Source organism: Arvicola amphibius, chromosome 9 (assembly GCF_903992535.2).
Source record: "Arvicola amphibius chromosome 9, mArvAmp1.2, whole genome shotgun sequence".
Classification (NCBI taxonomy): domain Eukaryota; kingdom Metazoa; phylum Chordata; class Mammalia; order Rodentia; family Cricetidae; genus Arvicola; species Arvicola amphibius.
This window is the reverse complement of record NC_052055.2, coordinates 89,920,881-89,936,232: the sequence shown is the minus strand read 5'-3', so window position 1 is coordinate 89,936,232 and position 15,352 is coordinate 89,920,881. Positions and strand designations below refer to the sequence as shown.

The 15,352-nt window shown below is 42.8% G+C and overlaps 1 protein-coding gene across 2 annotated transcripts in view; it reads right to left on the bottom strand.

The window, feature by feature from the left end:
• Window positions 1–15,352, bottom strand: part of Dst (dystonin) — a 391,633-nt gene that overhangs the window by 35,186 nt on the left and 341,095 nt on the right. For both annotated transcript variants that reach the window (XM_038342010.2, XM_038342008.2), the window contains 11 exons: window positions 14,623–14,841; window positions 10,983–11,186; window positions 9,192–9,423; window positions 7,986–8,212; window positions 6,684–6,806; window positions 6,459–6,560; window positions 4,396–4,497; window positions 2,873–3,046; window positions 2,331–2,486; window positions 478–675; window positions 42–170 (listed from right to left, as the gene is read on the bottom strand). In XM_038342010.2, the coding sequence (XP_038197938.1) occupies window positions 42–170; window positions 478–675; window positions 2,331–2,486; window positions 2,873–3,046; window positions 4,396–4,497; window positions 6,459–6,560; window positions 6,684–6,806; window positions 7,986–8,212; window positions 9,192–9,423; window positions 10,983–11,186; window positions 14,623–14,841 (1,866 nt within the window). The remainder of the gene's footprint in view (window positions 1–41; window positions 171–477; window positions 676–2,330; window positions 2,487–2,872; window positions 3,047–4,395; window positions 4,498–6,458; window positions 6,561–6,683; window positions 6,807–7,985; window positions 8,213–9,191; window positions 9,424–10,982; window positions 11,187–14,622; window positions 14,842–15,352) is intronic.

Below are 15,352 nucleotides of genomic sequence, written 5' to 3'. Positions count from 1 at the left end.
TGCATTACCCGGGTGAGAGCCGTAGAAAATACCGTACATACCATATGTGCGTTAAGCTGCTCCCTGGCTGTTTCTGGCAAACCTCCCAGGGGTTTGGATGCTAAGAGGTGACGCTCTGTGTCAGTCAGCCACTGCTGCAAATCTTCGATTTCACCATGGAACCCTTTGGCCTGCAGTGATTGGGTAGTGTTAGGTTTGTGTGCTTTCAAGCAAGGTCAGCCTCTCTCTGCATCACATGACGGGAGGAAGCCAGGTGCTAGGACCAGGGCTGCTACCTGCGCACCCCGTCAAGAAAGCTCAGGTCAGCTGAGAAGCAGAGTGCTGGCTTCTCATCTGCTCTATTCTTTATCCCACTTATTTTTACTCCTTTCTTTTAAGTATCAACATGAAATATCCATCTGTGACTCAATGAAGCAAATCCACATGACTTTGGACTTGGACACCAGAGCGAGTCTAGGGCTTATTCCCTTCATTCACCTGGCGCAAGGCACTATCCAGCTGCTGCTTCCTTTGATCTGTTTTCTCCAAAATATCCTGCCAGCGTTGATTTAAGATTTTGAGCTTGTACTGGAGGTTGCTTGCTTCTTCTCCCGCACTTGAGGCGATTAGATCATTTCCTGCTCTGTTGACTGCTTCTACTGTGGACTGGTGGGCTAAAACGTCATTTTGGAGCACCTGAAAATGTCAATATGCTCATTAGCTGGAAACACAGTAATGGTACTTATAATGCTTGCTTTTTTTTTTTTCTTTTTCTGGCAGGGAGAGGGTCTCATGTATTCCAAGCAAACCTTGAAGTCAACACACTGCTAAGGAGGACTTCAAACTTCTAATCCCTTTCTGCCTCCGAAGTGCTGGTAATAGAGGCGTGGAATAGCACAGGTAGCTTTAGGTACCACTGAGGGATCAAACCTAGTCTCCATGCATGCTAGGTAAGGACCGTACAGCTGAACCACTCCTCTAGTCTGTCATACTTGCTTTATTTTCTGGTTGTGAAATATTCTGAAACAAGAACCTCGTAACAAAGAAGTTTTAATAGCAAGTTTTTGTGACAGCTCCCTTTCCTTCAACTTTCAAGGCTTCCTAGATAGATACACGTTCAGTTAGATACACTTTTAGTTTAGATATGCCAGTCGTCCTAAAGAGACGGTCCAAATGCTGACAGGGATTCTCACTAGAATGCCCTTGTGACTGATGCACTGCATTCTTTTGTAGAGATTATAATTAGATGATTGAAGCATTTCCATTGATTCAAGTACATTTTAAGTTTAATTTAATCTGAAGATTTTAAGGGATATTTTTACTCCTATATATTCATTTTCCTAATATAAAATTATCACATACCTACCTTAAGACACATGTTTTATAATTACTGTTTTGAAAGGAGAAATATAATCCTTTATTCTCTCATTGAAGGGAAGCAAGGACTATTAATTTGAAAGGAGCCCTTTCTCTTATGTGAGCCAAGAGGTCATCAGGGCCCTACCCCACACTCTCTGACGTATGCTTGGCAGTAATAAAGAAAAGGATGTCATCTCTTATCCTATGCAAGACATCACACATCTGGAGGGGAGTCCAGACCCGGGAGGCTCTCCAGATAAGGGAGGCAGCCCCTGGAGTACAGCCTTTCTGACTGTTCAGTCCGTTTCTGAGGTACCCGATGAGTCAGTGTTTTCCAGAGGCACACAGCCAGCTGAGTGAGGAGTCCGTTCTGGAGAGCACGCACCCTGACATGGTCACAGCGGGAACACTTCCTCAAGGCCTGAGTTAGATACTGCCAGTGTCGACACTGACAGGACAGTTCTGTCAGGTTCCTTCCTGTCACGCTCAGAGGCAGGGGGAGACCATGAGCGGAGGGTGGAAACTTTCTCTTTGCGCTGGTTTTGGCAACCCCAAGTCACTACACAATGATCTTTCAGAAATGAAGAGCAAAAAGGCAAAATAGCATTTCTAACGAGTCAGATGAACAGATCTCCTGACTAAATAACTGGACTGGGTGTCTTATTTTCTACCTCTATGACACACAATTCTGACTGCTGACGTAGGCTGCTTTTAAGATAATTGCCAGATTTCTAAGATGTAAAAGCTGCTATACACTCACACCATGAGACAAACATACTGTGTTTTGATGAAGAGTCATTCTGGAAAGCAACTGTCGTTCCTGGGACCAAGGGCATTAAAAGCCGTGGTAGAACAACAGCATTTTCAGCCTGGATGTTTTTAGGTTATTCTCTATTTAACCATTTCAAGCAACTTAATGCCAAATAATCTCTGTTAAGATCATAAACGTGGAAAACTCTAACATAACAGTAACAGGCAGCGACAGTACGTACGTGGTGCTTGGCGAGTTCGATTTCGATGGCTTTTGGGTCTCCCCCGACGGGTTTCTGTTCGCTCAGCAAGCCCTTTGTGTGTGTCAGCCACGCCAGGAGCTCATCCAGTGCGTGCTGGAACTGACCCAGTGCCAAGAGAGCACCCTCCAGCTTGTGCTGCCAAGAAGCAGAGAAGAAAATCCACTTAGAACCTGACGTCACGAATGATGTGCCCTTACAAAACAAAGGCAAAACACCAACTGCTTAATGCTGTCCGAGTCCATCCGCATGGCTCATGAATCTAGTCATATCTGTAATCATCTATAATCAACAAGTCTTGTTTGAGATATAACACACACACATACACACACACACACACAAACACATACACACACATACACACACACGTGGTTAAATGTGGCACAAAGGGGGGAATTTTAACAAGAAAATTTAGATGCCTCTAAAGGTTATTGCTATTAACTGCCAGTTAGACTTTTCAATGGCTGCTTTATATTGCTGAGAGCGTGCACACATGATGTCTGGTCCTGTGTCTGGGCCCTCACCTGCCTGCTGACGATCCTCTCGTCCAGGCTATCCCATATCAATTTCAGCTCCATCAACGGGTCTTGAACACTGTGTTTGTCACCCTCCTCTGTGACTTTCTTCAGCAAAAGCTCTGCTTGATGGTTCAGCCTTTCCATTTCTATCTGTTGTTGATACGCCTCTGACTTAAATTGCTATGGAAAAAAAAATACAGGAACATTAAAAAAATCAGTAACTTTAAACCAAAAATATTCCAAAATTCACATTTCTTACTGAAAGCAAAAGTGGTAGAGGTTTCCCTCCTTTATTGGATGTTTTATGAATAGTTACAATTTTGGGTGTTTCATTTTTAGTCTGTGCAATAAAATTTAATAAATCCCATGGAGAAACTTCTTATAATAGTTCATATTATTTTATATTTTATATGATTTTTATATTAATAAATGTAAAACCCCAGAAATAATGACTTTAAGAACTTTAGTAATTCCTATTCTCAAGAAAGTACACATTATACACTCCCTCATAATTTTTATGTTTTTACAGCTGTCTTATATTCATTAATAATTACTTCTAAGTCTTACTGTTGATGCAAAATAAGTTATTATTATTATTATTACTACTACTAGCAAGAGAGGGACCTGCTGTGTAGCTGTGGGTGGCCTTTACCGCTGTTTTGCTTAGGTTTGCCACAAATTCATGGCAATCTTCTCAGATCAGCCTCCCAAGTACGGGGACTCCAGAACTGAGCTATCTATCACATGTGGCTGTAGAATAACACCCTTTTCCCCTGCTCTTCCTATATGACAGACAGCCACTTCGTGACCTTTGTTATGCCAACCAACTTTTTATCAACAATAGAAAATATTTATTTGAATCTCTGATGCTAATTAACTGCTAATATTATAGCAATATATTATGCTAATTACAACAGGCTACTGAGGCACATTATAAAAGTTTCAATAGCACAATCCAAATTTGGCCCTCCTCCTCTACACACACATACCCCCCACTAAGATATGAGGATATCTGAAGAGCTGTATATCAAATCCTAGGCATAGCTGCTTTTAAGTATATAGCTTTTGGAGAGAGTTACTAGTCTTGTTTTCCCCCTTTTTTTGCTTATTTATTGTTCTATACAGAATAGGTATTAAATAAAACAATCTTTCATTTTTAAAAATAAACACTTACCTAGACTTACTACATGCAGCTATTCTAACAATTGCAGGGCGTGTGAAATCGCTCACTGGGCAAGAAATTTGCTACCAACCCTGACAACCTAAGCTTGATCCTCAGGATCCACGTGGTGGGAGGAGAGAGCTGCTGACCACAAGTTGTTCTCTGCCCTCCTTACATGTGTGGCACACTTGCGTGCAAACACAAACACACAAATAAAAACATGCAATAGAAATAAATAGTACAATCTTGAAATCAGTGTATAATGTTTTAATTATGCAAACTAAATAAACTTAAGCATGAGAAATCTGATGAACCAGTAACTTGACAATATAGGCGGCTCTTTACCAACCAGGAGCCCCACACATACCTTCAGCTCTTCAATCTGCTGCTTGACAGTCTCAAGGTCTGTTCCAATTGGAGACATTGAGGCTAACTTGTTGCCTGCGATATCCACCCAGTCAAATATTGCCTGAAAGACAGATTTCCCATGTTATCACTGTTGCTCCGAAACGGCCATGCTTCTGGGGTTACGGGGAAAGACAATAACGAGGAGAAATTATGAAAGGCGCTTACTTTATAAAACTAAGATAGTTTGCCTGAATAAAAGCCTTAATATAAAACAGTTCCTCAGATACCAAGTAAATGTCACCTACAATTCTGCACCAAAGCTGGCAAAAGAAAAACTATTCTTAAACTATCAGGCACTTTCAAAGAAAAGCTCATTCGAAAAAGTTTATCTGTTCAATCACAAAAGTGCAAACTCTCATTTGCTTATATAAAAATAAGCTGAAAGAAAAAGATCCAAATATATCTACTCATTCAAATAACCAAGAAGGTCACTATGGTTCAGCTCACCTTCCTACACTACCTAGATTAACATTAAAATCCTGCAGATGCATGTGATTAAGAGTCTGTGAACTGCATCAGGCTTCAGAGCCCACTACATGGTTCCTGGGTTTCTACACATTATACGCAGGTTTACTGCATGTTTTTTTTTTTTTAAAGGTAATGAGTGTATATCTAAATACTTTTACATTTTGATGAAACTGACAGGAGAAGAGAAACATTACAAACAATCTGGTCTATTTAAATGACCATTAACCAACCCTAATCACTTAAGCAGCAACTTGGGAAGAAAAAGTATCTCACCTTATAACCAAGCCTTGCACCTTATGAAGAACCTAGCACCATATGATAGCTACAGGCATTCAGTAACCCAAGTTGCCATTTATGTCCCACAGGACTTATGATGGAGCATACGTTTCTTGCTGTTGGTGGAGTCTGTACCAAATCATGGTGCCTTGCTCAAGGCTCTCAGGTGACTTCATATATTTAGTGGTACCATCTCTAGCCATGGGAGACAATGCCACTCAAAAGACTTGTCATTATGACGCATCCTTACACAGTGGGAGCCCAGCGTAACTATCACCGGCCATAGGTTATTTAAGCAAGAAATCCTTACTTTTCTTGGGGTGGGGTGTGTGCGCAAGTGCACACACACCTATAGGAGTTATAACAAGGTGTTTTATGTCATGAAAAATTTCACGTATTTCCAAAGTTCAAAACCCTTTCTGCTGAGATAAAGCCTGGCTGGTGATATTTATAGGATGAAGTGACATGAAGAAAAAAAGAAAAAAAATGTTCTCATATGAGCTTTAAAAATAATATTCACTTAAGTGTTATGGAAATACTTAAGAGAGGGTTTTTCCATGTGGTAGGGAGTATGAAAGATTAAACTCCTGCCAACCTGTCAGGAAATAGGGCACGGAGGGAGGTAGGGAAGACATATTCCTAAGCTGGCCTCAAGAGAACTTTAGTATGAAAAGACCAGATTCCATCTGGCTAACGAACTGAATGAGAACCTTGAAAACACAAGACACAGCTACTGTAACAATTGTGTAGAAAAGAAGGCTCTGTGATACACCCAGTTTTGAGTCAATAAAATAAAAATCTATTTTAGCACACAGAGAAAAACACGGCTTCGCATCGGTTCTCTTGTGTTCTGACATCAGTTAAACTTGGTGATATTTTTAGCTCATGTTTATCCTTCTCATCTTATTCCACTCAACTTTAGAGCAGAAATCAGACTCTGCTCCATGACACTCCACTGCCTGGTGCCCAACAATTTTGAGAAATACTGTGTGGGAACATTTACTCTCGCTTAAAAAAAAAAGCCACTAGACTACTTCTCTTCAAAGTAAATTCCACTAATGTGTGTACAAATCCATGTTGACATGTACATATAAATCCGTATGTCTGAAAGGTAAGAAATATCTTCTAAAAAGGATGAGTTGAAATAGCTGTAGCAATTACAGATTTGTCTGCAATTGCACACAGCCACAGGGTTGGGCTGGTACCAAAGTGTAACTGCACCAATACCATTTCCTGTTTCCAGCTGAGGCCAGCCAGCGGGCACAGCAACCATCTCACCTGCAATCCATCTTGGTACTGAACGGCAGCTTGCATGGCTTCTTCTAGTTTGTCAACCCGGTCTTTCCAAGCTTTATTTAGAGAATCCCATGCTGAATTTAACTGCAAAACAAACGTTGCAATCCTTTGAGTGTCAGATGTATGATTTTTAACTATTTGTAACAAACAGATGTTAGTTTGTTAAGTCCTGAGAAAGAAATTCTTATGAAAGTGGAAAATCAGTACCTCATCTATACTTTTCTTGACAATGGGCTTATCAGGGTCCCCACATGCAGCGATGAGCTCAGAGCCCAGTGTGATGACCATGTCGAGCTCCTCTTGCAGTCCATCAATTTCCTCTCTTATTGCCTAGAATTCAAAACAGAGCCTCAGAACACCATGTAAAACCACATCCAAACCAGGAAAAGATGCCACACAGAGCTAGCTGTCCATAGAGATTCCTAGGTGAGATGAGCATCGTTTTGTTTCCCAAGTTCATATAGTCATTTTCTCAACAAGAAAACCAAAGAAATATTTTAGAGAAAACAATATTCTCTAACACCAAATCTTTACTAATAAAGACAAAATACCAGAGAAATTTTAAAAATATCCCCAATATAGTAAAGCACTAGAAGGCATTTTGTTTTTATAACTAGTTTGCCTGTATGTTTTCCAAACAGACAGCAGTAAAATAGGAGCACAAAGATTTTATGCCAAGTAATGTGTCAGCTGGGAAACTCATGGTAACCTAGCTCTGAAGTTCCACGGTGTGTCATCACCCAGGTATCAAGGCTGATCCATCACAAGAGAAATGAAGTACCCTACCTTGCTTTTCACCATCACGGTTAAACACACCCACTCGGCAATATTTAATGAGCATAAACAAAGCCCTAAACCAAACACTGGAAATGGAAATATTTGCCTAGCCTACTCCAGAGCCCCATAGCCCAGCAAGCGGTTCAGGTAAATACACAACAAAATAAATGTATGGGGTGGGTACGAACCTAACCAAATCCCGAAGCCTATTGCAGCAGTGGCAGAAATGACATACTGAGGCAAGGAAACAGACTGTGCAAGGCTTCAAGGACACTAAAAAGAGCACAGAGGTAAAGGAACAGCAGAGTGGGGCCTGTGGCCACACGGGCACCAGCCGGTGAGAGCAAAGCTGGTAGAAGCCCTGGGTAAAGTCAGGGCTCTTTACCCAGCAGATAGTGGGGGCATCTGAGGGTCTTGACTCAGCAAGACAGAGACAGGAAGACGTTTAGAGGCTGGGGAGGGCAGACATGACATCCTGTGCTTCAGGTTGCTTGGGAGGCCCTGCACCAAGTGTGAGCAGTGTAGGGGCAGAGAAAGGACTTTAAGAGTCACCTCCAGGGGACATCTGCATGGCCATTATAGCTTGGTTCTCACTGCGCATTCACATTCAGAACCAATGCAAATTTTAACAGCATGATTTTCTCAGTCACATACAGGATCAGCTGTTAGCATGCACAACTTCACTTTTTTTTTTTTTTTTTTTTTTTAGTTGAAATGAGTTCTGTCCCTTACCTCAGCTGCTTCCTGCTGCTGTTTTACTACTGAGGGATCAATCCCAGGATCTTCCAGGTCCCGGATGAAATCTTGAGTGTCTTTTATGGTAACAACCAATGACATGTGATCACACCAGAATTTCTCTGCTAGTTCCATAACATCCAGCAATTTGGCTTCCCTTTCTTCCACCAGTGTGTGTATGTTTTCCCAAATGAAAACCATTTGGTCCAACTTATCCTGCACGGCTACACAGCAAAACAATGTCAGCAAAGATGCAGGTCATCCTCACAAAAGCAAAAGCAAAACTTCAGCTCATGCAGCGAACAGTTACCTGATTTGCTAAATACATAGAACAGGAACAGGTTCTGACCAAATGCAGCCTATGCATTATCAATGAGTCCAAACCTATCGCATACAATGCAAAATCTATAGGTTCGCTCTCGCTGAACCAAGACTTTTCCTTACAAAAGTAGATGCTTAAAGCCACACGAGCCCAAGAAGACCCAAGTTTACCCAGTTTTAAGTTCATGAAGCTGGCCTTAATCCCAAAGACAGTAAGGAAAAAACCTAAGATAAGATGTATTTTCTTATGCTCTCCAAGGATAAAAACACTTGCTCAGTCCCAGGAACAGGACACGGATTTGTGCTTCTGGCTTGCTTCTGGAATACTCTTGTTTTCACTATAGACACACCCTTCCTCTGACTCCCAGATACAACTCTAATATGAGTGGCTATGGTTACCATTCTGGTGGTTATGGGATGGAGCAGGCATGCTAGCTACGATACTAAAACTGTATCCCCAGCTTTGGCTTATTAACATTAATTTCAGTCTGAGCGCCTAAGAGGCTCAGAGAACACATGGTCTTTATGTAAACGCATTTTGTCTTCAACCAGTTGATCTCACAAACTGAGGAGGACATCAAAGGACTTTCATACAGGGACACATCACTGTGCAAGCTCTTTAGAGACCTGGCAGTTCGCTAGGCAGTCAGGCTGGCAGCGGACAGCGTACAAATCCACAACTGTTTTAAAAGTTGAGACCGGGTGTGGTGGCGTGCCTTCAGCCTCAGGACTTGCGAGGGAGAGGCAGATGGGTTTCTGGGAGTTTGAGGCCAGCCTGGCCTACAGAGTGAGTTACAGGCTAGACGGAGACCCTATGTAAAACACCAACCATCCAATCAAACAAAGGAACGCGGAGCTTGTTTCCTCATCGGAAATCACTACCTCGGGCGGATACGTCCTTCTCGGTGCCCTCAGACCTGGCAATCATCTCCTCTCCCCTCTGCCTCAGAGTCTCGTACAGCGGCTGCAGCTTCTCCATGTCCACAGACACACTCTTGTTTTCACCTATCTGCTCCTTGATCTTTTCAACCTCAGCAGAGATGGATGGCGGCTGCCTCAGACGCTCCACGATGCGTTCCAGGCTCTCAAGGATCTGGTCGATCTTGTCATGAAACTGCGGGTAAGACAATGGGGTCACTGTCCTGCTGCCTGTAACATTTCCTTCAGCTAAAACCCGAAGGCCCTCCCCCCCCACCCGTGCCATGCGGAGTCACTTCCAGCTGGTGTATGAAGCCATGCCTAAGGTCACGACCTCGGCGCACTTTTGTGTGGCACGCTTATGAAGGGAACACTGAGTCTACCATCAATAATTGAATGTTTTCATTAAGAAACAATCTACACTCCTTAGCAGCAATATAACCTTAACCTGTTGCTTATTTTTTTTTTTAACCACAATTCAACTTCTTTTTTTTTTTTTTTTTAAATAAGATTCACATTTGGCTGTCAAAACTGATTATTCATTTAAAACGAACATTTCAAAATCCTAAAACATTATACAAGTGCATGCAAAATTCATAGGTGGCATTGATTAGATTCAAGGGATTCCTTGAATTACATATTTCCTAAACTGAAAAAAATGTAAAATTAAACAAAATAAAAACGTGTCCAATGTTGTATCCAACTCATGGTCAAATAAATATACAATTAGACATAGGAAATAATTTTATATTTATAAAAGCATCATACACAATTACGCAATGTTATAAAACCATGTTTATTCTAAAACCCTACACTAGCGTCAGAGTTGAGTGGACCCACACTGCCCTAGTTAGTTCTAACTGCCAAACTGACACACCTAGTGTCATCTGAGAAGGGAGTCTCATTTGAGGGAGTTCCCAGATCAGAGTGGCCTATGGGTATGTCTATGGAGGACGATCTTCACTGGTAATTGATGATGGAGGGAGGGCCCAGTTCGCTGAGTGGTACAGGGTTGCAGAGAAACCCTGGCTAAGCATGGGCTGTGGAGGAGGCCACCAAGCCATGTTCTTCCCTGGTCTCTGTTTCAGGTTCTGCTGAGCCCCTGCCCTGCCAACCCACAACGAGGGACTGGGACCTGGAAGTGTAAGAAGAAACAAACCCACACCTCCCTATACTGCTTCTCCTCAGAGTATTCTCCTGCAGCCACAGAAGGGAAACCAGAACACACACTCGGGATTACAGAAAATGCCACCCCAAAGCCAGTATCTAACGGCAAAAATCAAAACTTTGAAAATGGTAAAAATTTTGAAAATGCAAAAAGTCGGCTTCTTAAAAAATGGTATTTACAAAAACTCTGTTTCCTACTTAATATTCTTATCTTTTTCCCCTTTGGCTTGTTGTTCAGGGTTTCCTCTGAATGCTTTCTTAGAAATATTTTATTATTAATGACTGTAATAGTTTCTTTTCTCTCCCCAATGTCTACTTATGGTGGACACTGAAGCAAGTATCTGACCTTTGCCCCAGTAGGTATCCTACTCACTGAAATTTACTTTTTTATTGTATCCTGAAGTAGGCAGAGAAACCTGAGAGTTGGCTGCAAGCAAATCCCACCTCTGAGAGCAGAGGCACTATACTTCAGAGATAATACAGTCGATATATCACTGGAGATGGAATTTAACCAGAGGGTCCAGGAAAATGCTTGGTAGGCTTGGCTGTGGGGAAGAAATTAATTTTTTTCCCAGTGTAAAGAATTACCTGAGTTGACTGAGAAATGGCTTCATCAAGAACCACAGCTCGCTTTTTGACATCTTCTTTAATTTGACTGTAAAGGGTGTCAGCTGCCACATACTTCTCTTGGATATGGATGCCTTCCTTTGGGCTCAGCTCCAGCAACTGTGGCCCAGTCTTGTTCATCTTATCTATGTGAGGCTTGTGTTCTGCTATCAGCTCTCGTAGTTGCTATAATAAACCAGACAGTTTCTCAGTATCTCAGAATCACACCTCCATATTACAACTGATCCCATCTCCAATGCATCCAGCCAACAAGACATGCTAAACAAATGCCCTCCCCGCCGCCAGGCGCTTATCTATGCCTCTGCAAGGAGGAGAGGCAACTGTCCAGTCACAAACAAGATGGCAAACAGTAAATGTGCAGTTTACAGCAAGAGCGGCCCATTTTCACAAGAGCGTCAAGTCATCTGCAGAAAAGGAGTCTGAACGCCTTGGCTGAGCCGTTGCTTATGGGTGCTTCTTACTGCACACTCATAATACATACAGAAATGACTGGGAGAAGGGACATCAAGATTAGGAAGAATCTCGGAGGGAAGAAAGACACAATACCGGGATTTTAAAAACTTCAAGATAGAGAGGTACGGGAGTGCCCTGAGCCCACAGGTACCCCATTCACACACGTGTGAACCAGTATCAGATGGATACTCATATATATTACATATGTGTATTAGAACCTAGACTATATATACATGACATATAGACACTATATCAAGTCATTTCTGTTGGTTATTTTATTACATTTATTTGTGTGTGTATGTTTAGTTACAGGTAAGGCCGTGAGCTGCCATGCGGGTACAGAGAACTTAAACCAGATCTCTCGAAGAACAGCAAATGCTCTTAACTGTAAAGCCATCTCTCCAGCCCCCTACTTATTACTGTAAACTGCTAAAGTTTCAAAGGTAATGGGCTTATCAAACACACAACTACATGTTGAGCATGATCATTAAGGTACATTTAGAGAAAACGTGTATCGTGAGAAACGCTGCTTAATTCCGTCCTCTGGTTGAGGGACATGTGGTGTTTACACGGGGAGAGGAGCTGGAATTCATGTGGGGGTCACTCCTGCTAAGCTGCTGAGGTGCTGGGAGCTGGTTAAAGCTGGGCCCTCTGAAGAACAGTACTTCAGGAGGCCACTCCAGAACCATTCCCATGGGAGCCTTTCCTTTAAGAGACTCTCAGGTCAGCCTCTAAGTAGGGAGGCTTCCACTTGCCCCTCGTCAGCACGCCCTTGTCCTCAGGAGTCGAACTCCAATCTGTTTGTGCTCCGGCCGCTAGCAGGAGCTTCCGAGAGGGCTCATGCCAAGGAAAGGCAGTCTAGAGATAATGTACGGGGGTTTGATGCTTTAAAGTTGTCTGAAGGGCTATTGAAAATACTGAAAATACTCTACACACGAGCTCAGTTATAAAAGTGTGCATGGTAAAATCTAAGCTAATGCGCTGCACGCAAAGAGCACGGGGAACCGCTGTGGGGATCTATCTCATGGCTGTTTTGGTCTGGATCTTATGTTCACTCCATATTTCTTGTGCTGTGTCGCAGAAAGGAAGTGGCGATGGCTCCATCAGCCAACACCAATGACACGGAAAGGAGAGCTGATGATGTCAGGCATGTTCTTCTTTTGCACTGCAGAAGGCAATGCCTGGACAATAACTCTGCACCCAAGAACCAAGACTCTCAAGGAAAATGCAAGACTTCAGCTGAGGTCTCTTGACCTGCCTGGCCAGCTGGTCGGTGCGGTGCTGCTGAGGTGACTTAACCCGGGGGCAGTGTGATGAGCCTTTTGTATGGCATCCCGCAACAGGCCAGAGAACATTTGTTAGGTGTCTACTTGCACATGTGTGTGCATGAGCAAACAGCCTTTGCCTGGGTGTGGTGTTATACACCTGTAATTCCAGCAGTCAGGAGGCTGAGGCAGGAGGATGGTGAGCTTGAGGCCAGTCTGGACTACATAGAGAGAACTTCTCTCAGGGGTGGGGGTTGGGAGTATGGAGACCACATGACTTTGCCTCACATGTAACCAAATAATTCTTGAGGCCGTCATGCTGCAGAGATTCCACACGACTGAAAGGTCTATAACACAGCCTCTAGAGGCTATTTTCATTTCTAGATAGGTCTTCCCTCATCAGTAGATCTGGAGTCAGAAAAGAAAGGCTTTTAGAGGGGGCTGCAAAAACTATTCGGTATGAAGACTTTGCAGATGCATAAGGCTACAGAACCATATGTCTGTGTTGCAAGTTCAGATTATGCAAAAGAGAAAATCAATTCTATTTTTTAAGGTTCTAGCGAGCCATTTCTTATCACTACGTGCTATTCTAAAAGCAGTCTTTTGAATCACCTATGACAGAGATGTTCACGGTCCATTTTACACTAAGAGTCATTTGATGAACGGCGGCCAGGATCTTTGGCACAACAAACCTTGACACTTAAATTCGGTTGGAGACCATTTTTTTAAGTCTTTTGCTAGTTGAATGATTTGGATAAGACTCTGTAAACATTTAGTTTTGCTTTAAACTGCTTGTATATCTGAATAAGTGCTTCCACTAGAGACAGTCTTCCACTCCAGTGTGTTAAAGAACACAAACAAGATTAACAGGCAGGAGCCGGGCCATTCGCTGCTATTGCAGAGGACCTGGTTTTGATTCTCAGCACCCATATGGCAGCTCAGTCCAGAGTATTCAACACCTTCTCCTGGCCTCTGACTGTACACATATGGTAGTGACATACACGCAGGCAAAAGGCGCATATAAACAGCATGAAAACAAATCTTTAAAGAAGCACTAAATTTATCAAGTCTTCTAAAAGATGTCACATATACTGGGCGGTTCTCACCTCCTCCTCATTAGTCTCCAAATGCATTGTGTACAGCTCAGAGGGGACAAATCTGTCCTTAAGCCCACAAATATAAAGGACTCCAGATCTTCTTCCGAGACTCGAACCCTCTCTCAACCAAACTCTTCTAAGTGTCAAGGGACATTAACAGTTGAGTGACGGCTAGAGACAATTCCATAATGCCAGAGTTCCATTTCATATAATTAGGTCACACCTTCACTGTTTAACATAGTGGAGGTGGTGATGGCCCCTTAACAGCCAGCATGGAATCACACTGAGATGGTTCTTAGCCCCCAACCTATGCTGATACTTCAGCCGGTTCCCTTCTCATAGCTCTCATGACATGGCTGTTCTGACAGATGCATGCACTGTCCATTTTCCCCAAACTCAACGGCTGAGTATGTATGATGGTTCTTCTGTACACCTCTACTCTACTTTTTAATATTTTAGATGGCTCTGGTCACGACATACAAAGCATAGAATGTAGTCAACGTGTGTACATGGGACGCAATTCAACATACATAACTGAAAGCACCTCAAAAAGTTCATGCCGCTAACACTGTAAAAATGGTATTCTTTCCCTCCCCAGACGGGATAAAGCACACACTACTGCAGGAAAGCTGTGATGTCTGCGGTGTGTGACAGCTACCCGGCCGTGAGGCAGTGCAGACTACACCACAGCATTACAGACGTCCTAGCGCTGTTTGGTGTCTGACATCACGTTAAGCATGCCGTCAGGACCACTGCCCCGTTAACGGCTTGTCCTCTAGCTCTCACCCGGTGCTCTTCCTGTTGCCGTCTCAGAGTCTCGTACTCCAGGGCTGGGGCAGGCAGCTGGGAGATGATTCTTTGTGTTTCCTCCAGCCATGGCCAAAGTTCCTCGTACGTCTCCCAGAACTGGCTAACGAGGGACTGTGCCCGCTCCAGCTGCAGGTGCCTCTCTGAGTTTATCTGGCAGATGGCATCATAGTTCTTCAACACCTTATCCAGTTTTTTCTAGAAAACAAGATGAGGAAGTATGTTCGCCAGGCTGGAAGTTGACGTTCAAGATGCTCTGACTAGTTCTGTACATATGACACAGAACAGGAACACAGCAAATGTACGCGAGATAAATACATAAAAGAAACCTGTTCAGACTGACTGTTATGCATGCATGCGTGTTAAAGAGGGCACTTGAATTTTTATGCAAAGTCACTGAATTCTGCAGATGTGGTAAGCAGAATTCTCAGGTACTCTTACACTGTTCTCCGTGTTAGAAAGTTAAGTTTCACACACGTGAACCAGCACTAACACTATTATCTGGAGAAAAAGGAAGATTATCTTTTAAGAATAAAATTAAAAAAGAAAAAAAATTAAAAATAAAATTGAGTGCATGCATGGGAATCACAGTAGGCCACCGTGCTCTACACTAGAGCTGTGTTTACAGGGATTGAGAGTGCAATGCACACTCACAATAAAAACAAGGGTAGCACAAAGGCTTATCGCCCGATAAGCGACAAGTCAGAAC